The 26,512-nt window shown below is 39.6% G+C and overlaps 1 protein-coding gene across 1 annotated transcript; it reads left to right on the forward strand.

Annotated features, from left to right (window-relative positions):
• Nucleotides 1-1,412: 1,412 nt before the first annotated feature.
• LOC113140839 (protein Tob1-like) lies at nt 1,413-5,220 on the forward strand. The gene is made up of 2 exons (XM_026324887.2): nt 1,413-1,674; nt 3,047-5,220. Exon 2 carries the CDS (start codon nt 3,259-3,261, stop codon nt 4,276-4,278), a length of 1,020 nt encoding a protein of 339 aa, XP_026180672.1. The 5' UTR covers nt 1,413-1,674; nt 3,047-3,258; the 3' UTR covers nt 4,279-5,220.
• Nucleotides 5,221-26,512: the final 21,292 nt, after the last annotated feature.

Consider the following 26,512-nt stretch of genomic DNA (forward strand, 5'->3'; position numbering starts at 1 on the left):
TAGCAAACCTATAAGTGCTTGAAGAATGTCTGAAAGTCCACTCTGTCAGCTGGCCTTTGCACACCAGCAGCCCTTTTCCATTAGAGGCACAGCTGCTGATAAAAGTATGTCTCTCACACTGAATGTTATCAAGAGACTTAAATAGACATAAAGACATAAAAAATGCATGCATATGAAAAGTGACATTAAAAATGCCTTAATACACGTCATCACAGCCTTATGTTTACCCTTTGTCTTATATTTTTAATGTCCTAATGTTTTAGACTTTTTTGTTATGCTGTTGTGCTGTTGCAATGTATGTGTTTCTCATCTACTATATTTGTTTTGGTAATTTATGTAAATGGCTGCTTTGTCTCTCTGCTGCCATCTTTATGGAGTCTCGGTTAACAAATACAATTGTTAGGATAAAACACACTTTTAACAACGGTATTGATCATTAGGAGGAATTGTGTTTCATTCATTATCGTGGTTGATGGTTTAACTGAAAAGAACAGAAACGTGTTTTTCCACTCCAGTGCATATACTAATGAAAGTTACACTGCCACAGTGCAGCGCCGAGTTCTTATCGTGAACATATACCCGTGTGTGCTAATGCACTTTAAATTTGGCAACAGCGTGCCTTGAGCCGAGCAATGACGTGCGCAGCCTGCATCAGCACCTTGGATACGGACAAACCATTCACCATAGGGCTCCTGCCCCGTTTTAGACCAATCAGCTCATGTGTTTTCTAGATAGCATTCAGCACCACCCACACTGCTGCCAGCTGTATTGTTCCGCTGTAGGGAATCTCCTCTCAGGCAATATACATCCATCATAACCGCTGCAGTTTTCGTGGCATGTCACGTACAGCGGAGACAAAAAGGGAAGAATGTGATAATAAGTGAAAATATAATCGCAGAATTGGTTCCTTTCACTGCCGGACTGTGTGGTTTAAACACGGCACGTTAAGGCAACGACACGTGTACTCGTGTATCAGTTAATTGCAGTGACCCTAATGTAGAGAGATGATGATTAGATCAGCCTATATGTTCCTGGGTAATGGCGAAGGTTTTAACCGTATAAATATCTCTGAATGCAGAAATTCGCGGAGATGTTGTGAAACTAAAGCAGGGTATCTCTCCACACAACAACGTTTGTGTCTTAACATTAATTACTTTTGCCTTTTGCTGTCAGCACAGACCTAGGTTATCTCTGACGCAAACGCTCATCATAGGCGTCTCTCTCGTTTCACAGAATCATATGTTTCAGATTGACAGCGAAGATCAGCCAATGAGCGCACGACTACGGCTTCGCTTCGAGGGCGGGACTAGCATTCTGGACCAATCGCATCCACTCGTATTGTTTTGACCTCTGAAACCGCATCACCGCCTACCTCGTGCCCACGGCGGAGGAAAGCTATAAATAAAGGCAACGCTGGATCAGGAGGGGACGAAGTTGCAAAACTCCCGAGTAGGAGGGAGCCGCTGTGCAAGCCTGCTGAAAGAGGAAAAACGCAAAATAACTCTAAAAACAGACACCGTAAACGCCAATCCTGAGAGATCTACCTTATACTGGAATACTTTTTTGTATTGTTGATAATATATTCTATGTGAAGAAAGTATTTATACTTTTTTTCTATTTGCACTAACTAACGGTACTTCAGAACTACTGAGAATCTTTATTTTTTACAAAAAAGTAAGTATTTTCAGCGGAATTGTTACGTACTCATATATTGAATGTCATTGTCTTTATTGTGCCTGTTGTGCTGTAGATCTGTTCATACTTACTAAGCTGATTTGCTGCGTCAGTCCCATGAAGTTAGGGAGGGGTGTGTATGTATGTGTGTGTGTGTAAGGTGCGATATAAGTGTGCACTATGTATTTTATTTCTTATCTCAGTCAAAAAGAAAAAAACATAATATTTCTACAAAGCTAGAAATGCGTCTGTGTTGCCTGTGAATTCTCAGTGCAGCCTATCACATATCACTTTACTGCGTCTCTTATTTCTATTAGTGTCACATGCATCCGGATCACCGTTAAAGTCCTGCCGGGAAATTGCAGCAACGTTAGTCTTAACTTTATAAAAACGACGAGATGAATTAAGACCTGTAGCCATTTCGCAACCGCCAGGAGTCTCCTCTAGGCTGTTTACGGGAGCAGTTTCATTAAAGAGGCGATAAATGTTTGCAGTTATTTGCATGTCTCTTTTCATAGATCAGAAATAGATCATAGATCATTTTTTACCTATTTAAACTGCTTTGTCTTCACTCAATACAAGGGCGATGAATACTGAAGCACAGCCTGGTTTTATTATTTGGATTTATAGTCGGTGACATTTACATGTTATCTAAGGTTAGGCTTTAAGGTTGAAGTAGCCTATTTCCCCTTCTCTATGTGAAATTGCCAAACCTGAGGGTGTAGCAACAGCGCTTTAAGTCTTATTTCGACATTGTTTTTAATGTAGGAAACGCTCCGACTCATCGGCGCTGTTGTCTGCCTCGAACCAGCCCCAGGGACGTGACTGTCAGTTTCGAAATCCACCCAAATCATTATCCACCATTACCGTTACTGAGAAGGCATTTCTTCAGTCTGCTTGACCGTTTTCATTAATTAAATGCAACAACTCCGCATTAGTTTTCCTGTGTCCTGCTGTTTGGAGACTCTTCTAAAGCCGGTTATGTAACAAGACTCCGAGTCCTATACCGACCCACTGTGTCCAAAACATACTTTTGATATTTATATAAACAGTATTTACACAATTCAGGGCCAGATGAACAAGAAACGACGTTTGGCTCTCTGTTAAGGTTCCACATAAAGCTGCACAGATCCCCCTATTTGGATGTTCTGAGAGATTCTGATGTGGCTGTTTGTTGAGTAAAGTTCAGCTTATTATAGCTGAGCATAGGAATCGAAACAGCATTTAAAATTTTAAAGGATACCTGAGAGTAAAAATGTCAAATGAGCCGAAAATGTGTTCATCATGCTCCTGTCAACAAATATTCACATTCATTATGATTTTAACATATTGAAATGAGTGACTAAGCTTTTTTATGTACTAATTGTTGCAGGGAAAGTATCACACCCTGTGGAAGGACACCACTTCTACAAAAACAGCACTTTTGCTTTTGAACTTGTTTTATCCAACTTCTGGTTGCTTTTGCCATCCTGCCTGGAACGCGTCTGTGTTGCCAACCACGGATAAACAAAGCAAACCCAGTGGACACAGTCAAGGTCAGACACACCTCATCTTCACACACCAGTTAAACTTCAACATTTAGTTATGCAGCTTGAAATCCAAGTAGCTCTCAACTTCATCATCTCGTACCTGTATAACAAACTGCCAAGGCGGCGGGTCAACATTTTTGGCGAGGAGCTGGAGCGGCAGCTGAAGCAGAAATATGAGGGACACTGGTACCCAGACAAGCCATACAAGGGCTCAGGATTCAGATGTATCCATGTGGGGGAGAAGGTCGACCCTGTGGTGGAGAAGGCCGCCAAAGAGAGTGGGCTGGACATTGAGGATGTCCGCAACAATCTGCCCCAAGATCTCAGTGTGTGGATTGATCCCTATGAAGTGTCCTATCAGATTGGGGAGAAGGGGCCTGTCAAAGTATTGTATGTTGATGACAGCAATGAAAATGGAGCTAGCAATGGGGGGCTTGATCTGGACAAGGAGATCAAGAACAGTTTCAATCCGGATGCACAGGTCTTCATGCCCATCAGTGAGCCTGTGAATGGTGCCTCTCCAGGCTCCAGCTCACCCTCTCCTCCTTTCGGCCACTCGGCAGCAGTCAGCCCCACCTTTATGCCCCGCTCCACACAGCCTTTAACCTTCACAACAGCAACCTTCGCCGCCACCAAGTTTGGCTCCACTAAGATGAAGAGCAGCGGACGCAACAACAATGGCGGCAGTAGTGCTGGGAACAAAGTGGCACGTACCTCTCCCACCAACCTGGGCCTGAATGTGAATAGTCTCCTGAAACAGAAAGCCATCTCCACCTCCATGCACTCTCTGTACGGGTTGGGCCTCGGAGCACAGCAGCAGCACCAGAAGCCCTCAGCCCTGTCCCCCAATGCCAAGGAGTTTGTGTTCCCCAGCCTGCAGGGCCAGGGCAACCAGAGTGCTCTCTTTCCTGGGGACAGTTCGCTCAGCCTCAGCCCGCTGCAGTACAGTAATGCCTTTGACATGTTTGCGGCCTATGGTGGCCTTAATGACAAGTCCCTTATGGATGGCTTGAATTTCAGCTTGAACAACATGCAGTATTCTAACCAGCAATTCCAGCCAGTTATGGCCAACTAGTACATGTAAAGGTACTACTTAAGCTACTACTTCATACAGAAATGACCAGAGATAATGTGATAGGTGGGCAACAAACACAAATGCACATTTTGAAAAATTTAAAAAAAGTGTAAACAAGAACAGAATGTCAAGGACTAAAGAAAACAGTGACTTGTCAACTGTAAGATCTATGTTACGAGTCTAAGAGCATGAGCCCGAGGGTGAACTACATTGCCCCCTTGAGTTATAATTTTTTTTTTTTCTTAAACGATGAAGCTTGTAGTACAAGATGTCCAAGCTTGGTTACCTAAACTTCAACATGCATCATTATTTCTTTTGCCAACCAAGCACAAAATATTTTTTTTATGTGACTGTTTTAAGATACAAAAAAAAAAAAAAAAAAAAAAAAAACACCACCACAAGTCATGGCCTCTTTCAGTATTTAAACATAACTGGACATCGCCAATTTTTCAAGAAATTGGTATAAATAAGTGGGATTTCCTGGTCTTTTTTCTAATTGTATAATTTAATTTAGTACAGAGTTTGTAAAATATCAGAGTATCTATTGTTTCTATGATATGGTATTGCATTTATATCTTTTTACTACTCCAGTGATCTGTGATGGCTGCAGCAACTTTATGTTTTCTTTTTTTATTGAAATTCTGAAAATGAATCCATCTTAAAAAAAACATTGACTATTCTAAAGATTGTGTACAGAATATTCCATAGTGGTGGGATTTAAGAATATTTGCTTTTTTGAAAAACATAAGAGTTGTATTTTCTGTTAAGAGTTTAAAGATTTTTGCTATATTATGGACAAAATGTAATCGTATATTAATTTTGTACCTACATTGTGCAATACTTGATAAAAAAAACGGTATAACAACATATTTGGAGTCAGTGTCTTACATGTTAAGAGGGACTGATAGTTTATTAAGTTTGTATTAAAAAGCTTGAAAATAATGCTTGTTCAGTTTGTCATTGGTTTTTGTGCTTTAGCTTGTTGTTACACACCTTAAAGGAGACAAGACAGGGGATTTTAGGGTTTTGTAACAAATCCAGTGTTCTTTCCTGAAGTCAGCACAATAAGATGTTTCCCAAATAAGCCTGGTTCACATTACTATTTCCTTAGGAAAGAGTTTTGACTGTTAACTTACAAAATGAATGAATGATGAGAGAGTGCAGGCTTGTTTTGTTATATTAGCAAATCATCTCAGGAATAAATGCTGCAATAGGCAATATATTACATACCTGAACATTTCATATCCTTGACCTGTAACAAATATATACACATTGCAGACCAGTATTTGAACACACCATGCAGGCTGTGCTAGATAACAGTTGCCCTTGGGCCAGGTTTTAATATACACATGAATAATGGGAATGTGTTAAGCCTGATAACCTCTTGAACTAAACTGTAGCCTCATACGGCTGTTTGCTAACCATCTAAGCAATTTCAGAAGCATGAAATATACAGAACACAGACTAAAACACTGCACACGGAACATTTATAGAAAACCCTGTGCGAACATGCAGATCTGATTCTGCAGCTATCTGTTAGCGGGCCCTGTGTAGAAACACTGGTTTTAGTAACTGTCCCTTAATTATTAGTCCATCCAACTGTTAGTGACAAGCTAGATATCTTCTAAGGTGTAAATCAAAGCAAAGCATCTGCTGAATCACTTCATGCGAGATTCTGGTTGTTGCTGTTTTGTACTCTGACCTCTCTATAGAGGGGAGACAAGCCCCCCCATCCCTTCTTCCAGGGAGTCAGCAGAGTCACTCATTAACTGTAATGAGCACATCATCATGCAGCACTGGAAAACAGTACTAAAACAAGTTCAGGAGTGGTAAGCTGAATGCCAAACTGGTCAGTTACATTTCACCCAGTGCCCTTAAAGATGTGTCCTGTTAATGAATAACTGGTTCAACTTTTTTATGCAGGGTATAATGAGATCCAATCATCTAAAGCTGGAGAGTATTGTAATATATGTGGGTAGGAAAAATAGAAAAACTAAGGTGACATTTCAGGTAAACCCTCTTAATGTTTATACAATGTTTTTACAATATATAACAATATATAATTTATAGCACTTTAGATATTCAGCTCTTTAAAATCGTGGGACAAATCAGTTTGCAGATTTCACAGTTATGATAATAAATAATAAAGAGGGATTTTATTTGACAGCAGCATTGTAAATTTGGATTTTCATTTGGTAGTAGATGGACTTGTTGGGCTTGAGCCTTCAGGTCTTATTAAGGTATATCGTAGCTTTTGTAACAGTCAGTGTGTGATTTTCAGACAAAATTAAAATTTTCTTGATGACCAGTACCTGGGCATCCAGTGTTGAAGAGGAGACCTCTGTGATGTTAAACGTTGTTGTTTCTAATGGGAGGTTGTTGGACTGTATCATGCCAGTGCTGGCTGCCTAAAATCATCTTGACCCTGCTGGCATATCATGGTCCCCTGGGACTGGCTCATCATCACTTTGGGCCTGATGGGCTGTGTAAAAATATGTTTGATGAATGATGGTGTCTTTTTGTACACGCGTTCTACCTATCACATGTTTTATTGATTGATTTCTGTGTAATACAGCTCAGGACTGTGACCATGTAGCATAGGCTGATCATCTACACTGTGTCACCCTGAAGAGTAAAATCTTGTTGCTTTTAATGTACTCTATATAAACATTTGAGTGCCAAATTTTTCTAATCATTTTGATGAGGAATTCTAATGCTATTAACTCAAATGTGTTTGTTTTGATGCTTGGACAAAATCCAAAAGTAAGAGCAAGCTCAGAGTGGGATTAGAATAGCCAAGAGGAACAAGGAGAGACAGAAGCTTGATGAAAAGAAGAGACTATGGGAAAAGCATAGAGCAAGGTGACCGGGAGAGACGGAGAGTGCTAGTGAAACATTGCCAGCGCTACCATTGATGCTTAATCCAGTGCCAAGCGCACTCCTCAGCCACCCAGTCCCCCCTTCGCTTGTCATAAAAACAGGTGGAGCTCAGCTCAGCTTGTGGTTCGAGCCAGCTGACATGGCCTTATGGTAATGTGACCCTTCTCAGCAAAAAAATAGTTAATGGCTTTTCAGCCCCTTGCTTTAGTCCATCCCCTCACTGCATCTATTTTTGGAAGCATGCTGGAGCTGATTGAGCAATGATAAGCTGGAGGGAATTATGTTTTCATCTGAACATTACTTCACTGCACCTTATCTGCACATTGCAGCGAAAAGTAGAGGATCTCAGGTCAACATGGAAGAATCTACCTGTTAGTGTTTTGTTTTCTTGCTGAACTTAATGAATATTTGGAACAGGAAAAAAGCAAAACAGTTTATGTTTTAGAGGTTTGCAACAAGTATTAGAGGTTAGACTTCTTAAACGTTTTGCCTCTAGCACACATTAATGAGAAAGATAACATTTGTTGACACTTAAATGAGTGTCAAGAGTATTGACATAGTTGGTTCAGAGAGTTGCTCACACGCCCATTTGGAACACATAAGCTGCTACTGGTAGGGAGGCAAGAAACAGTTTACATTTATTCAAATGTATTCTTGCACTGTATTAAGACACCCTGCAGCTGCACACTGCCTTGTATTTGTTCAAACAGAACTAGGACTTAAGTTTTACAAAGTTCTATGTGTGGTTGTAAGTGACTTTTCCATGGCTTGTCTGGTGATTCTGGGTTTCACTGAACACACTGCCGCACACGATCACACTCTGTAAGCTGTATTTAGATTTTCTGATGCATTGTGGGAGTTGTCCAGTTTGCTTTGTACACAGTTCTTATCCCCAGCAGACACATGCCCGGCCCTTTAAACTGCAGCTGCTCTTATCTGCAGAAAGAAACTAAAAACAAACACAGTGTCATGGGCCTCTCCTTCTCCCCACACCTCTTGGGGTGACGTGCTCTGGCTTCCATTGCAGTCTATCACACCACTCCCATACCTGACACTGAGTCCCCATGATACAGTGAAGGGGTGGGGATAGAAAACTAACTATCATGGTTTAACCCTTGTCACTGTGTAGATCTACTGTCTCTATGTTTTTATAGGCTGTTTTCTAAGTTCTAAACTTTCTGCCTAATTAGGTAGAATTAAAAATTTATCTCACAACTGATATATTTTGGTTGTATTTAGTTCAGATTACAGCTCTCTGCTGGTTTATGCATTATTCTGATAGTGAGGCCAAAGTTCGGTTACTACAAGTCGCAACATGCTGTGTGTTGCATATAGAAATATGAGTAAAAACAACACTAGTGGCCTAGAGACTTGACTACACTGCTGTATCTGAGCACGACTCTTGTTTGGGGATCAAACCTCTATTTCTGGATAAAAGGGAACATATTTTTAACATTAAAACCATCCATGAGTCTTATGTAAAGTAACACTCTACTCTGCCTCTGCAGCTGTGAGGAATTTGGCTACTTTCTGCAGTATCCAAGGGAAAATGAATCAGACTCAACTTGTCAAGTGGAGATTAATCAGTGCTGTGCTGCTGTCTGAAAATCTATGGCACTGGTGGTGTTGGTGGGGAGGTGAGAGTAAAAGAAGGCACTGGGGGGTGGACACCTGCTATTCATCACGTCTTAGTGTGTATATTTGTGTGTTGGGGTGAGAAAGAACAAGAGGGAGGACACTGGAGTAACTTAAGCTCTTCTGGTATCTCAGAGAGGTTTCATGCTAAAAGGCTGATCTGTAGCCAGGAGAGAGGAAAGATATCAGAACATGTTGGGAAAGACTGGAGAGAGAATTCATGCACATAATCGCATATATCCATATACACAAACAGAACAATATGACTGTGCACATTCTACACACATACTCTTAGTTGGGAGAAATAAAGCAAAACTATTTTAAAGGCAATAGAGAGAACACAGTCATTTCAAAAACATAGTAATATAAAAGTTTCTCTCACCACTTAATCCATATTATCTATACCCTACATGTCACCATGAAATTTTCTCTGTTGCTGAGAAAAAATATAGCTATTGCTTTCTAAACAGCTTTTCTGTCTACTTAGAGTCAGGCTGGATTTACCTGGCTTATACCTCAGAATGCTTTGAACACTTTCATGAATAATATTTACACATATTAAAGAAAGAAACCCTGGTGACAAGTGGCCAAATAGATCCTGACTTGAAACTTAAAGTCATGAAGCAAAAACTTTGTTTCCATACTTTCCACAACTATCTGTGCAGGGCTAATATATTTTGTCAACAAAGTTCATGTATTCTCTAGCTGTCGAAGGAAGCTGTTTAAAATATGTGATGATAGGATTGTGCAGCTCATGCTCATGTGGATCAGCGGGACAGGAAGTCCGTCAAACATGCTATCTTTGCAGCATTTACTGGCAGTGGTGCGGGATAGTAATAAACATTAATCAACACTTCTGTGGTATGTCTGTTTTGTGCTCTTCAGATGTGCTAACATGAAGTCAGCTCCAGAGAAAAACAGATTGTGTTTAGAGGTAAAAGAGATTTACTGCTTATATTATATAATTAGAGTGGCAAAAGGCACATGTGAGTAACGATTCAAATATATGTAAATACTTCTAAGGAGAGCCAGTTTGTCTAAATTGCAGTTGTGAGTGGAAGTAACTGGAGCTTTCTAGTCTACATGAACCTGTTTGGACATCACTAGGAAATGGCTCCACAGCTGGAACAGCGCTGACTGACTCAGGACACTGGAATTTCAATAATCCCACTAATAAGGCTGCCTAGGACACTCACATGCAGGCCTGAACACACATTTCCCTGGTTCACTTTCTCCAGACAGACAGACATACAGACAGAGAGAGAGAAAGAAAGAAAGAAAGATAGAGAGAGAGAGAAGGGAGCTACAGACAGACAGAAAGAGAGAGAGAGAGAGAGGGAAATTATAACTCAAATGACTCAGAATGAGCCACTTACAACAAAATAATTCAGCACCAGAAGTAGCTGATATCAACTTGTTCTGATGCTAAGTGCACTAAACAGTCTGAACATTTGAGTTACTATGCCTTAAATCTTCCTTTAATATCAGACTCATATTGAATAAGACCTTAATCTGAAGGCCAGGTGGAAAAATGTATCTAAACAAGAGCTAAAGTTTAGATTGTGTCCACTGAGTCTCCCACAGTAGTATGGCCCAGTTTGTGCAGTGATCTGGGGAATGTACCACACACCTGTCAACCAACACTGCTGCATAGAGAAGGTCTAACAATCAAGTTACACTGGATCCCATCTTCTTTATTAATATGCATTCAACATTATAAAAATGCATTTCTGTGTTATTAGGAATAAGGACTCATTTCAGAGTCAGTCCTGCTACATATTTTTATATGAATTACTATTATTATTGCGCTTTGGCCAAAATAACATTTTATATTTCTTGGGATGTTTTTTAGGATGAAATGTGATTTATTATAAGTTAGCAAGGCTCATACATACTCATCAGAATTTCTTCAAACATATTGTACTTAAAAAAAAAAAAATTCTGCTTGTCCTCACAATCCCTTAATCATTTCCCTAAAACAACAAACAAATAGCTCTGTGAATTGTGGTGTAAGACTTGCTAGCTTATGAAACGTAAGCTGTCAGCCATCATCCTGGGCTAATTACAGGGGCTTCATCACAAATACGTGGAGAAACAGAGTTAGAGGCAGCTAAGTTGCTGTGGATTTCATTTTGGGGATAGGACTTCAGACCTATTCTACATGTTGTGGAGACTATCATTATTATTTTACATATAGCTATATTTTATATATTTGTGGTGCACGTATCCAGTAAAATTGGGCAGCACATTGAAAATCCTGCTAACATAATATACACCAGGACGTTTTACACAGACACCTATGCTCTTTCTGATTTTTTGTCAAATTTATGAATTGCCTTTAAAAATGATGAGCGTTATGACTGTAATCAAACCTTTTTATTTTGGGTATGTAGGTTCATCTTTCCCATATAACAATAATGAAACTACAGCCAGTGGTCACTTAGCTTAGTGCAAACATAATTTGGTACATAACGCCACATTCACATAGTTTGATATGAATTAACATATAATGTCAATAGACTCAATCATACCCTGATTACAGTATATTACCTGATTCAGACTACACTGTATTTATGGTGTATTATTTGTTTTGTTCACACAACACAGGTGGACTAAATGATGTCACTCCTCTCCCACACAGAACAATGCTTAAGGCTACTCCTGATGTGGAGGCCAACTGTGTGTGTTTGTTTGTGTGTAGGAGGTGCTGATAGGTCCTCGGTGGGTGGCATTGCATAAGAACGTCAGTGCTGATGTAATATTAGATAGAAAATTAAAGAGGGATGGGGGGTGTATCACTTCATATCTCTATCTCTATCTCTATCTGTCTCTCACCTACTCTCTTATTCTCTCTCCTGTTTCTTCCTACAGTACACATGGCACACATGGACTGAGCGCAGCACACAGTGGAGTCTTTGGTAAACTGCACAGACCCTGATTTGTAAAACAAAATCCCAAGACTGTACAAGACAACAGAGAGCAAAACAAACAAAGAAAAAGATTCTCACTCCCAAACTAATGATGCAGGTAAAAAATGTCCTTCTTAAAGAAACACCCACCTCAAATCAATTTGACTGTTAGGGCTTCATTAATGCATCAGCATAATCTTTCATATCCAACAACAAACTTTGATAGTTTCATTACATTTTTATCAACTTCATTATTTATCAGACTAAGACATCCCTTGCATTTAGGCACAAACGTTTTCCTGAATGCATTATTGATTTTCATACAGAAAACATGTTTCTTTGAGCAAATAATTTCATGTGATAACTACCACTACCACTACCAACATCACATAATGACATCTATATTTAGTTTGAGTTGCCAACTATTTAGGAATGTTGACATTTGCAGTCAAGTGTAAAATATAATTCCATCCAGCCACAAATGACATTACTCTATCATAACAAGTGGTGAATGTCTGCCCCCCAACCTTTCTCATTATGTTCTCTCTTCCTTCTTGCCAACAGTGAGAACTTGCTGCCATGCTGTTTCTGTGCTGACACACAACAGTGCTAAACAGGGCTAGAAACTGAGCTCGGCAATAATTGGAGGTTCATACAGCATCTCTGTCTCTCTGTCACTCCCACATACTCTGTCACAGCGGTGAACTGTCTCACCAGCAGCTTGCCTTGAAGGAAGGAGGAAAGAAAGACTTTTATCTTAAAGAGGATTAAATGATTAGGGATGGAGAAGAGGTAAAGGAAAACAAGTGCACTTATCTGCTGATTTAACTAATTCTTGGGTTATTTCAAGTTAGTTTAACTCAAGAGCACGGTTACGCAGCATGCTGAGGTCATGCAGCGTTAGAGGCTCCACCGAAACACTTCAGCAGTTAGTAAACCCAAACACACTCCTCCACCAGACTGAGGAATGTTTGTTTGGCAAAGCAAATATCTAAAGACCTCCTCCTTTCTATGTGGTGCTGTGGAATTTTACAGTAGCCACATTTCAGCCCTAATTTATACTTCATCCCTCGCTCATGCCTCTCCTTCCCTTAGGCTGATAGCAGTCCACAGTAGGCCTATAAAACGTCAATCCAATCGAGTGATATAGTGCCTGCTGTGTTGTCAGCTATCGCAGAGGATTACTGGCAGTGCTGTGAGTTTTGTGATGGCCGGTAGCAGCCAGATGAAGAGGAAATGGAAGTGGAGAAGTTGCAGAGGGGTTCTGCCAGGACACTGAAATGTGATCTGCGGGTCTCACTTGAAGGAGCACAGCCCTGATTAACAGACTTTTTAGTCCATTACAGTGTGACTGTGTCCTGTAATGTGTGTAAGAATGAAATAATAGGTGTCCACTACTAAAATAATTAAAATATAAATAATTTTAATTAAGCTAAAAAAGTATGCAGTGTTTTCTCTTCTTGATTATGTTGGAACATACGTGTCAGTTAACCCTGGTTTTTGGGCTCAGGGATGGGAGGTGGGATGAGTAAAAACATATAATAAGGAACAGACGGCTATCTTCTGTGCACTGAAGACCAAGCCAAGCCAATTGGACAATTTCCAGATTTTGTGAAAAAGCAGTAGGTGAGTTGAATCCCTCCAATATGTGGCTATTTTAGCAAGCAATGTTGTCATGACATGCTGTCTATATTTGGATCCAGAAATCTACCCAATTATAGATCGGATTTACAATGAGTTGTATTACATTTGGGAATATAGATATTTTGGGTAAATTGATATTGACAGCAAAAAGCTTTCTTGGGAAAAATTAGAATAAAATGAAAAATCCTTAAAGCACCGAAGGAGATATGTTTACCGAAACAGGAAACTCAAAGGGCTTTAGGTTAGTTGGTTTGACATTGCCACAGAAAATAAGATAAAATATGGCGCATTTCATTGTGTGAGCACTGCAAAGAAAATATTGTTGCTTCTCACTGGGAACCTTCATCAAATATGAAGTACTGAATTGTCAGATGCAGTGACTTCTTTTTTTATGATTTTCTTTCTTTAGTTTTATCATCTTTTACGTGATTATATAGAGTGATAAAATGTTTTTTGTCAAGTTTGTAGGTGTGTGTAGTTTTGAATATTGGTGCATTTGTGTGTGTTTACTACTGTATGTCCATATGTTAGGTTGGACAAACACAAGTGTAGATGCCTGGCACACATTTCAGCTCACGTGTGTGTGTGTGTGTGTGTGTGTGTGTGTGTGTATGTGTGTGTGTGTGTGTGCATTTCATTAGGAATCAGTCTGATTTAAGACAGTTCTTGGCCACGCTCCACTGCTACTGCAGACATCAGCAGTTCAGCCAGCTAGCTGAGAAGGATGGGATTGGATGGGTGAAGAGAGGGTTGAGGGAAAGAAAGATGGAAAGTTAAAGGTAGGAAAGAAAGAATAGACTGGTGACATGATGGAGAGGTTAGCAGAGGCATGGATGGATGGATGGAGAAATGAGAGAACAGAGGGACGAATATAGGAAAAGCGACTGAAATAGTGAAGAGTGATGGGCAGAACTGCAGGAAGCCAGAGAGAGTGAAGAAATTACAGCTTTGCCAGAAAAATGACTTTGGTCTTATACCAAATATAGACAGAAGGCAGTAAAGAAAATATGCAAGCTACAAATTAGACCAAGATTCTCTAGAAACACAAAGTTTCTCTCCTATCTTGCTTTCACAAATCTGGTCAACTTGTAGGTATTTTGTATAAAATAAAACCAGACATTCTTGCTGTGAAAAAGGGAAACAGACTTACTATTTCTGAATAATTTGGGATATTTTCAGTTACATAAGAAGGTCAATACATTGTCATGTCTGTACAATAGCTGGAGCCAGTAGCATAAATCCTGGAAACAGGTTTAACTGCTAGTCTAGCACCATAGTTGAAATGTTTTGTTAATGTCTCGTGAAATTGAGGCAATTTTTCTATAATGTTTTTTGACACTTACTGATATTTATTTTTTATTTGAAATTAAATAAGGATAAGAATTCATTTTATTCCAACTGAGTCACTTAACTCAACATCCAAACTTCTGTCCATAATTTGTAGTCAATAATAATCCAATGATAAATACTCAAGCACTCTCACCGTCCTTAGTTCTGTCTGCCACGTCAGTTCTGAATGCATTTACAGCTCAAACAACGCCTGTTACCTTGATAACAGCACAGTGTAAGCTCCAGTGACATCTGCCAAATACACATACTATCTTCTATAATGAATCAGTGATATAGGTGCCCTGCATAGGCAAATAGGTATGTGTGAGCTGACACTTGATAGAAAAGCGCTGTAACACCTTGTGACAGCTTACAGAGTCAGAGAGAGCAATGAGCCAGTAAGTCCCCAGCAGGAAGGCATTTTTTTTATTAAAGCCAATTGTGGATCTGTCACAGGAGAAAAGCTGTTATTAGCATGAGTCTGCACGGGTCTCTGCTATAGGTACAGTAGCAGGGAGGGGAAGATGAGGAGGGGAAAGAAAAGAGGACGAGGACAATACTGATTTGGAAATTTGAGGAGCAGATAAATAAACTGGTTGTGGTAATGCTAGTGACGACAATGGTGATGCTGCAGATGACAATAATGATCACAGTGGTTGTCTGCATGATGACTCATTTCTGTTGTGTAGCATCTTCTCTGTCATCTCTCTTTTTTCACTCTGGACTGTGAGAGTGTAAATGTCGACGTCAAGTCATAGATAAAAGTATAATGTCCCTAAGCCATAGGCAGTTGAGTTCTTCCTCTCACCCTGTAATTGAAGCCCTAGTTGTATTCATGGTGGCTTGACAACCACACACAATAGACATGGTAATGGTTAGGTACATTCTGACACACATGCACTCACAAAATAGAAACATATACAGAGTAACACTGAGACCACAGGCTTTCATTGAACCACAACATAAAGATCATCATTTAGAAGCTGCCTTCCCCTCCACAGGAAACTGCAGACGCTGATTATACGCTATTTCTTTGTGTGTGTATGTGTTTGAGCAAGAGAGACCAGAGAAAAATTTATAGATGTAATTTCTGAGGTTAACAAATCAAAACATTGTTTTCCATCTTCCCTTATCACCAACAAAATATATTTAATATATATTAATATAGTTACAAGGGCCCGTGTTTTCCTTTCCAAATGTAATCACTATGATCAATGCCCTCCAATAAAATAGTTTGACAAGCAGCCTGGTTCACATTTCTAATGCAGTTCACCACAAAGAAAACTTGCAGAAGATGAGCTTGTGTTAATGTTAATTATCAGTCCTCTGAGGTAGTGCACTGAAGCAACAGCTTTTTTAGAATAAACTACTGCAGCTATTTGGCAGAGGATAAGCCATCTGTTTATGTCCCCCAAAATGATAACATCACCTATTCAAGATAGCTCCCCAGAGAAACATGCACTGCTCTAAACAAGTGAGAGTGCTCGTAAATTACAGGAGTGACAAGTCTACTCCAGAAAGGCATCGCTACTTAACTCAATTTTGAAAGTGGGTGCAGAAGATACTCTTAAAATACAGTCATTATAAAGTCTACTTTTATGAATAATAAATCAAAAAGATGGCATCACATGATCCATTTTAATTTGCTGAGTCCATTCAATTTTTGGAATGAGTCAGTTAATTCGGATTAATCTTCGTTGTACACAGACGAGCAGAAAATGAGCAAATAAAACCATCATCAAATGCTGACATCCAGCTCCTGTTCCACTTATAAGAGCTGCACATTGTGCTGTCACATGCTCGAAACTCAGTTTGAACTGTTTATTTCCATCAGTATGGGGCATCTTGGTGACGGGCAGATATTTAAAGTTTACATCATATGATAGTGTTGACACATTGAGCTATTGCTGTAGCACAGCAGGGGATTGTACAATTTCAAATTATATCATTCTAATATAGCTTTGTTGTTGGGAATTTCGATCAGTGATTGCAGATTATTTCTTTGTGGTGTTCATAAAAGGATTGCAGGAATACCAACATGTGTCCTCAAAACAACAATCTTTTCACCACAATGCCAGCTTGCATTCCGTGTTAAATGTTATCTATGTAAGGCTTCCTGACAAAATGCAGATCTATTTGGTGAAATGAGCTATGAGAGCCCCAAGCCCTCATTCACAAAGGAATATTGATTTGCGTCGCTATGGAGTCAGAGAGTTTGACTTGAGAATATAAATCTTAATTATAGATGCTGTTGTGCCCATGTAGCTAAGACACTACACTACCAATGCCTTGAGGCTGCACTGTATTTTCTTAGATGTTTTAGATTTTATGCATTTTCTATCACTGTGACTTTTACAATGAAGGAACATCACTGGCTGGTCATTAACGGAAAAAGTTCCTGGTAGGCCTAATCTGAAAATGACATCTAGACTCAATTCAGCTACTATCCACATCCAAGAAATACTACTGCACATAACCCCTGCAATATTTTTACACCCCATTTTGTTCTCTTTGGACACAGCTATGCTATCTCTTTCCCACTGCTAACCTATCCTCGTCAACTTCTCTTTATTTATTCCCACTCCAGTTAAACTACATACTTGTCTTCTCCACACAACAATGGAAGTACTATCCACCCCTACAGAGGTGTTGGTCATAGTATGTTCCAGCATTTCAAAGTCCCAACTTGCTTTCCTGATGTGGTTTGACAGTGTTGTTCAATTCTTACGCTCTTTTTCTTCTCCCTCACCCTTCACCTCCTTCCCACTAACAGTATGTTAGTCCATAGAGGACTGAAATAGATGCACCAGCCAAACTATACTAAGAGCACCTCTGATGCAGTGCACTAAAAATAAGGGTATGAGTTAAGAGTGATGTTCCTAATGTGAGAGGACAGGGCCACATTTCACCGGAGAACAGATAAAAGTTGGATTAGAGGGAGTCATACTTGTGAACCTGTATTACGCTCAAAGTATATATTGTACATTTGGTATATTTGTTTTTTGTATAAAGGTCTATAATATTGTTGTAGTGTTTTTATGAATATGTTTTGATGGGTCATGCAAGAAGAAATCCTTGATAGCCAATAAAATTTAATTTATTTTATTGTTTGTCACAAAAACAACATCCTGCCAAGAGGCGTTTATAAGTGCTTCAGGAATCTGAAAATAAGGAAGCATCTGTCTTTATTACCTTATTAGTTAAAGTGTAAGTTGTCACCTGATCTCATTTTTCTAAAGCCATCTTTAAAACCTGAGCTGGGCTTACTGCTGATCTTTGAGCCTCTGTGTTTGGAACAGAGTTCACCAGGCATTGCGCAACATTCTCCTAAAAAGCAGGTCAAGCTCATCTGAGACCCTCAACACACCCTGAAGACACACAGCAGAGCTTCACCACACCCACCTTCTTATAGCTCCACTCGCCAGTTCAGGTCTCCTTTACTAGCTACTGATAGGTCAGCAGTGCCTATGTTCCACTAAAGATAGTAACACACAAATCACTGACTATGTTATTGTCAGAGAGGGTGAAACACTGGCCCAGGGTATTAAAAGATACAGGAAAGGGCTTGGTTTGCTCCAGAATTTTCTAATACACAGAGAATAGGCAGATAAAGGTGAATGAACACATACAGGAATGCTCTCAAACCCATACGTACCTATCAACTCGCAGACATACAAATACTCATAAATATTTTTCTAGTGCACTCTTTTTGTTTAGCTTTTAGCCAGTCTCTCATACACATTGCCCCTCTTGCTGTGTGTGTGTGTGTGTGTGTGTGTGTGTGTGTGTGTGTCACTTTCCTTTATTTTCTGCTTCTCCTCTGTGGTGAGAATACACTTTTGGGTTGAGGCCTGAGAGAAATTCAAGGGAGCATTGCCTCAGAGGTTTGATGTGGGCTGTTGGACACAATCAACCTCAAGCAAACACACATAAATACATATTGCACCAAAAAGAAAAATGCATGCATGTGAAAATCTGTGTGTATTTGCATGTTTTTTGAGTCTCTGCTGGTGTGTGAGTCAGCTCTCATACATAATGTATTTTTTATTACAATTCCACCATGTCTGCTTGCGTGGAGCAAATGTGTATCAAGTTATAATGGGTTAAAACAAATTCCTTGGTCAGTTTGAATCACTGAAAGTACAGTGTCATATGCTACTGCTCGTAACTTGGATTAATCTTTTACTCCCTGCATTCAGTCAAGCCAGATTTCTTTTCACAGATGACAAGAAAGGTCTCTGTCAGTGCCACCTCATCCTCCGGAAAGCTAGTGAATCCTTCCATCCATGTATCTATATATCTAGCAAATGCCCTGAACCAAACAAATGTTTACATTCAAGTATGAAAGCCCTGCAGCAGTCAAAGGAATTGTGACTCCTGGCTGTCAGGTGCAAAGACAGAATTAGAGTAACACTTTATCTTGCACAGGGAGGAGGTCAGGGTGGGTGGATGGACAAACTGTCAAACATGCATTGTTTGTTTTCTGTTTCGTAACAGTCAATGCTAGTCTCTTTTACTGTGAATGCACAGGTTCCTTGACAACAACCAAGTGTTTATTGTACCCAAAGCTCAACTAAAACTGACATTTGTCAAATTAATTTTCTTTCTTTTGCCTGCCTGTCTTTTTGTAAAATTTAGACATATGTTCAAAGATAATTCTGTTATCTCTATGCTTCCAAATGCCTCCAAAAAGGTGTTATAACATTGGAACTGTAAAAATATTGGAAGATATCACCAGCTGCATCTAAAAGTAGTCTTCAGCATGTCACCTTCACCTTGTTTCTCTTGTAAGTGTAGTCGGTGACTCAGTAACATAGCACCTGTTACCACATCAATCTTTTCACCAGCTACACCCATCAGATTTTGACAACACATATTTCATCACGTCCCCCGCTTGGCCACTGTTCACTCTGTGCCCTCTGTCATGAGCCTCTTTGCTTTCTTGCTGTCTGTCTCTCTTTTTCTCTCTCAAACATGCTGTGCCAAGTGTAAGTGATTCAGCTGACTCACAGGCATCGTGGGATGCCAGCTACCACCCTCCTCACTCCAACACACATGATCAAATACAGAGGCAGAATACAGGACAAGGCAGACAAAAACACTAATGAAAAAAACAGCTGAAAGGACTGAGGAAAAATATTCCTATTAAACTTCATATAAATTCCTATTTTAGACCAGTAGTCACTCAGTAAGAAGCAAGTCAGAGGCAATATATAAATATACAATACACTCAAAAACTTGCCAAAGTTTTTTCCTTTGCTCTCTTTTTTCATCTATTTTTCTACTGAAACTGCAGTGTGGCAGAAGTGGCGACAAATTAATAATTTCCTCCCCAGAGAACACCAGACTGAGTCACTCCTCCAATTACAGCTGGTAGAAAGTAAACACAGGAGCAGATAAAGGTAGGCAGTGAGGCCCCAGGGGTAAACCATCACCCCCTTTTTTACAAAGACACACATACATATGACATATCACACAAGTATAAGCACACACACAGGAACATACAACCTACTGTTGTATATTAGATAGACTCACTTTTGCCACTGAAAAACAGGGTCACGTTATGAGGACTTTTTTTATTTTATTTTATTTATTTTTTAAACTTTTCTAGCAATTACGGCTATTGTATTAGACAAAACATTTTTCCTTCTTATATTTGCATAAGGGTCACATGCTTTTTTACAGTGAAAAGTGTGTAAATAGTGCATTCAATGACTTAAGCAAGATGTATAATATGTATTCCTAGAATGAATATGGACCATGTAAAATGGAACGTGGAGATTGTATTTAGCTAATGCCCTAGTACAAGTACAGACTGAGCCATGGGACACTGGTTGTTAGGCCTAATTAACTCTAAGGGACAAGGTTGTCACCCAAACAACACATACAGACACGCACAGATATGCACTTACAGTACACGAAGCAGTACATTGTGCATATGAGATACTGAAGGTGGACATTAATCATCGCTATTGTATAGAAACGGTCATTTAGACAGAGGTAACCCAAGGTTATGTAATCTTCTGTGCTGTGGTACGCCAACTTCTGCATTACTCCTTAACATACACACAGACACACACACACACACACATACACATACACACACAAACATGAACTTGTTTCCATTTCTCATGGAGACTTGCCCTAGCCTTAACCATAACCACTACCTACCTAACCCTAACCTTAACCTAACCCTTACCTCACCCCAAATTTAAACTAAGTCAACAACTTAATTAAGATCCAGGGATTTACATATTTGGGACCTGTTTTTTGTCCCCATGAGGAAACTGAGTCCCCACAATGCAGGGACATATGCACTCATCTTGTCCCACTCTAACAGCACTTGGAAAGCAGGAAAAAGTGTCCCTCAGCATTTTCACACATTCATAGTATTTTTTCATGCATACTGTGATTTATTATTATTTATTTATTTAGTGCTTGTGAAATAATACATCTTAAGTTGCATTAGCTTTTAATGGTTGCACTATTTGTTCAAATCATACAAATCTCGGCAAATCTGGTTTTGTTCTACTTTTTAGATATTTTTGTACTGTACATGCAGATGAGGCCACAAATTGCAAACTCAACTATCCAGCTCAGCAAGACAGACTCAGAAAACCAACAGACTGAAGATACGGTCATACCCATACCAATTCTAAACTTCACTACCCCTGATCCACCCAAACCTCCACCACTCCCCAGCCTCAAATGCTTACCCCACCCTCCCAGTTATAATCAGAGTTGCCGAGCTAAGCAGAGTGAAAGCACAGGAAAGACAGTGGGGGCCAACGTTCGACCCCCATTCAGCGCAGTCAGAGGGCCGGTCCAGGCCCCGAAAGCTCAGATTACATCCCACATAATGAGAGGCCTGGCTCAGCAGGCTCTGTCTCTCTTTTGAGCTCTCTCTCTCTCTCTCTCTCTCTCTCTCTCTCTCTCTCTCTCTCACACACACACACACACACACACAGTGGTAGCATTGCTAAAGTTCTGTTCTTCTCTTTGATTTCTACCCTATCAAATGCCAGCACAGCTGCATGCATGGCCAAGGGTATTAGACCCAAAACTGTTCTGGTTGTGTTTATGAGTGTCAGACTCTGGCACTTAAAACTAACGTCATGTCCACAATAATGTGAATAAACTGAAAAACACACCTTTTCTATTTTAGCTCCTGCCTTTAATTCAAAACCAAGTCAGCATTTTCCAACAGTAAAGATTAAAGCTTTTCTGCAGTGACAATGCAGGTAGAAACAATGTCACAACTTTCACATGTGTAGAGAAACCAAAAATATGCCAGGAGGAACCCCTGCTGCATGATTGGCATAGGCTTGTCAAAACACTCAACCTCATGGTGGGAGTTTCTCTTTTGTAAAACAAAACAAGATGGAGAAAATGCTTCTTTATGATTTTATGTGTAATTTCAGAATGTACACAAAATATGGCCTATGTTAGTGTGACTTAAGATGCATTGGTTTGATGTCTCCAATTTTAAAATAATGGGTCTATGAATGTAGATAACACAACCCAAAATGCACCTTAGCTGGTGAGATAACAAGTTGTCTGCTCTAATTATAGATAAACATACACTAATATTTCCTAATTACCACTTAACAAAAACAGTGATCCTAGATTGATTCCCAGGGAGAAATATGAATACTGCAGCAGCACAAAGTACAGATGTACAGGCAGAGAATACAGAGAAAGTATAAGAATAAAAAAAAAAAAGAGTTGAAATAAAATTATAATACTGCTACTAATAATAATACTAATAAGCTAAACAACTATATTACAATTTGGCCGTGTGTGTGTGTGTGCGTGTGTGCGTATGAATGCATGGATGGATGGATGGATGGATGGATGGATAGATAGATATTCACTTTAGAATGCAACACTCCTTGTAGGTACTGCAAAAGTACTGAATACAATGAAATTTTGACCTGATCTAAGTTATTTGTTCTAAGCGAAAAATGGTATGCCAGTTCCAAATTTATAGCAGATGCTGAGATATTTTTCTGGATTAGTGAAAAATGTGACCTGCTGGTGGAAAAATAGATGGGACCAAGAATGGCAACTTTTCTAGCAGTTGTTGAGATATTTCAGTCTGGACCAATGGTAAGCAAATAAATTTAACAAACTGCAAATTAAGCCACAACCCACTGTTACTAGTTCAATTTGTTTAATATAATGATATAATAATATAATACCTCTCAGGAGTCCACTGGAGCTCACTAAGTGAGACAACACTAAACACAAAGATAAAACTACACATGACATAAACTGAGCTGCTGTGAATAGTTTGTCCCGGTGGTGAGGTCCTTACAAAACCATATTGAAACATGGCCTTTTCTGGAAGCTCAGTGTGGAGAGCAGTGACAAAGCCCGGCTCCTTCGCAAACACACACAGATCTATTCAGCACACAAGTCACAGTCTACTCACTCACATGCTGTGTGTGGGCCAGCATTGTGTTTATTGCTCTGTGCTTTCACAGAACCCAGGCCATTAGCATTGTGAAAAGCTGAACTGGGGCACAGTGAGCTTGTGTGTGTGTGTCTTAGTGTGTTAGTGCATTAGTGTATATGATTATATGCGCCCAGGGACATGAGCTTATGTTTGTAAATAGAACTATATTATATCCCAGTGGATGTGTTTTATGCCACAGCGTCCAGCTCTGTGTTTTTCCTCAGGAGTATATGTGTTTGTATGTATGTGTCTGTGCAATGAAAGGAATGAGTGAGGTCACAGACTTTTGCTACAAAGGCTCCCAGCCCAAGGTCTGCTAGAGTACAAGCAGCCTTTGTGAAGGCCATGTGTGGCGTGCTCTGTGCTGCATTACAATAGATCTGTGACAGAGAGACATAGAGAGTAAGGAAGGGAGAGTGGCTCTTACAATTTGTATTGATTAGGAAAGAGTTCCACCTAATGCCTTATCTGCTGTTGCTGCTGCAAACTGAAAAACAACAGCACCAAGTTATCTTCTCTCCCTTGTGGATAATGGTTTCTTTTAACTTGACATAACGTTACATACCCATTTTTGTTTAATGTTGAGATTACGTGATTTGAAATCTGTATAATTTATATGTGTCTACCTGCACATAAGTGTACTTCTGCCAGGACCCTTTGTTTTTAGTATATAGTGAGTAAATATATGTCCCTGCAAACAGCTGTTCCATACACACATAACAAGGCCCACTCCAAGGGAATGGACAGCATTTATTGATGCAGGAAATCTATAAGCAACCCATACGTCAGACTTACTAGCAGTGAATGCAAATAGTGCAGCAGGGTTATTTTCATCCAATGGATTCACTGAGGTGAGTATAACAATAAACCTTGGTTTGCTAGAGGGGTGGGATGAAGATGACACCAGCATTAACAATACTGTCCCTAGGGTGAAGGACAGTGTGTTTGTAAAAGTGTGTGTCTTCATGTGTGTGTTTCAGAGGTGATTGTGTAATATGATGGCCAGACAATGTGGAGGTATATCTTCAAACATCTATATAGGTATATCTGTTTTATATGTGTTTCATTTGTATTACAAAAGAAGCATTACATGAATACATTGTAGTTATATATGTAACTCTCAGACACACTGACTCATCAATCCAATAATACACACATTGCACCTGTCAATAGGCTCACACACAAATTGCTGGACAAGTGCTAGAATATTCCTACTATAATCAAGTTAAAGGTGAATTACTGAATAATACCAACAAAAAATGAAGACATTACATTTAATTTTATATATATATGTATATACCAAGTGTTTGCATGCAGCGTTGGATGGGTGTAGTTACTTTGGTCTATTTGGCTAATAAAGATCTCTTCTCATTGTATCAATTGCGTAAGTGCAAACAGCAAAGCCAATACCACATTTTCAGCTCCATGTTCTGTCCCAAGGCAATATCCTGAGCAGATGAACTTTCAAGGGGGATATTTGTAGACTCCGCATGTGTGTGCTTATGCACATGTTAATGTTTGTGTGTGTGTGTGTGTTCTTTTTGTGACACACTGAGTGGAAGCTCAAGCAGGCGACGAGATATGCCATCTGCTGCTGAACCCCCATAAGTGTTACACCCAAACACAAATCACACACAAAACTAAGAATAAATATATAGGTAAGTAGTAATACTTGAAACATTACATGATTACTTCCCCTGTGTTTCTCATTCCTTTCTTCTAGGTTTTCACTATCTCCCCAGACACAAACATCCCAACATCTAGGCAAATGAATGCCACCGTTTTTGTATGTCAAAGTTGAATATCACTGGAGGTGGAAACTAATGGCTGTTCAGGAAGATGATTTAGGCTCTGAACAGACATTAGAAAAGATATTAGAGCTGGCACAGACCATATGGGAAAATGCCTCAGGAATCACCAAGGACAAAATCATATTACCTGGCAACTGTACACATCAGATACACACATACACAACCCATTTTCAAAGCAGAAGAGTCAAATGCGTAATATGATTTTGTATGAGGTAATGAGTCACAGTATCTGACTACAAAAGAAATTCACATTAGATGGTTTTCTGGAACACACTTGATTATAAGAGGCACACTCACGCTTGAGGAAATTTATTTCTATGCTACACAAGCAAGACTGTTTAGTCAAAATGACGTGAACGATCAGGGTCGGGTAAATGTGCAAGATTTCTTGTCTCTTTATTAAATAATCCACAAACTTTTCACCCCACTTCAGCAAAAGCATGAGTTGTCATAGCAACAGATCAGGCATAGTGACATCCTCGGGCAAACATTTAAACGTGATCTCCCTCTGGTCTGCTGCAGTGTATTCAAGAATTAATGGGCATTTGGCAGGTTGTGCACTATGGGACATCAGAACAGTCAACCTCACTGCATCTCTGATACTGAACTACACCGTCTGTTTGTCTTATGTTATTACTTTATTCCAAGTCATTCTTGCTTCCTTCTTCTTTCTTTCTCTCTGTTGTTGTTGTCAACATTTGCTCAGTGTCTCAGTTTTTCCCACCACCACACACCATACTCACTGCGGTCTGAGCTTGTGTGTTTTTCTCACTGGAACAGGATGCAGCAGAGGTCAGAGGTCAACTCTTATGTGATTTGGATGTTTAATACACAGTGACATGCTGTCTATAAGCTGCTCAGGACGAAAGCATGACGTCTGGGATCTGCCTCACATAAATGCATGCACACACACACACACACACACATGCCACATGCACAGTCACAAGCCTTGATTAGATGTGAGCTGCACGTGAGGATTTCAGCTGTAGCCAGCTTAGAGGTATTTATTGAGCGGCCAGTTTATATACATATATATACATAGTCTGTAGAAAATTGTTATTTATCTTGCTTTTTACTTGTTGATTACTAATCATTGCCTCACTACACACGTCTGAAAAACAATTCACCCAGTCAGACTAGCTTCAATTCCACACAGCAGCTTTTACGTTCAAACAAGTCTTCTTTCCGTGAGAAATGTATTCAACTAATATGGTAATAGAGCAGAAGGTTAAACAGGTTTATGGCTTTCCTGCCATTCAAACACGCAGAAGGAGCCTTTCCTTAACAAATGATAAAAGCGTAGATTAATATTCATGCTCTCTTGCAGCAGAGAGCCAAAAACTGGAGAAAGGAACCTGACTGCAATCCAAAAATAGTCAGACTACATCTTATATCTTGTTCTCTGTCTCTCACAGGCCCAGGCATTTCCTTCCATTTCAAGTAATGCACACACGTGTAATGCTTCTCTTAAAAATAGGGTCACATACCTAAGCTTTACAACATGCAGTGATGTGTTTGAATGTGTGTCAAAAAAGAGCAACCCCAATTTTCATGTAGCTCAATGTGAA

Source organism: Mastacembelus armatus, chromosome 8 (assembly GCF_900324485.2).
Source record: "Mastacembelus armatus chromosome 8, fMasArm1.2, whole genome shotgun sequence".
In the NCBI taxonomy this organism is placed as follows: domain Eukaryota; kingdom Metazoa; phylum Chordata; class Actinopteri; order Synbranchiformes; family Mastacembelidae; genus Mastacembelus; species Mastacembelus armatus.

Coding starts and splice junctions, on each gene's coding strand:
- LOC113140839 (XM_026324887.2), top strand. CDS start 3,259: ATGCAGCTTGAAATCCAAGTAGCTCTCAACTTCATCATCTCGTACCTG.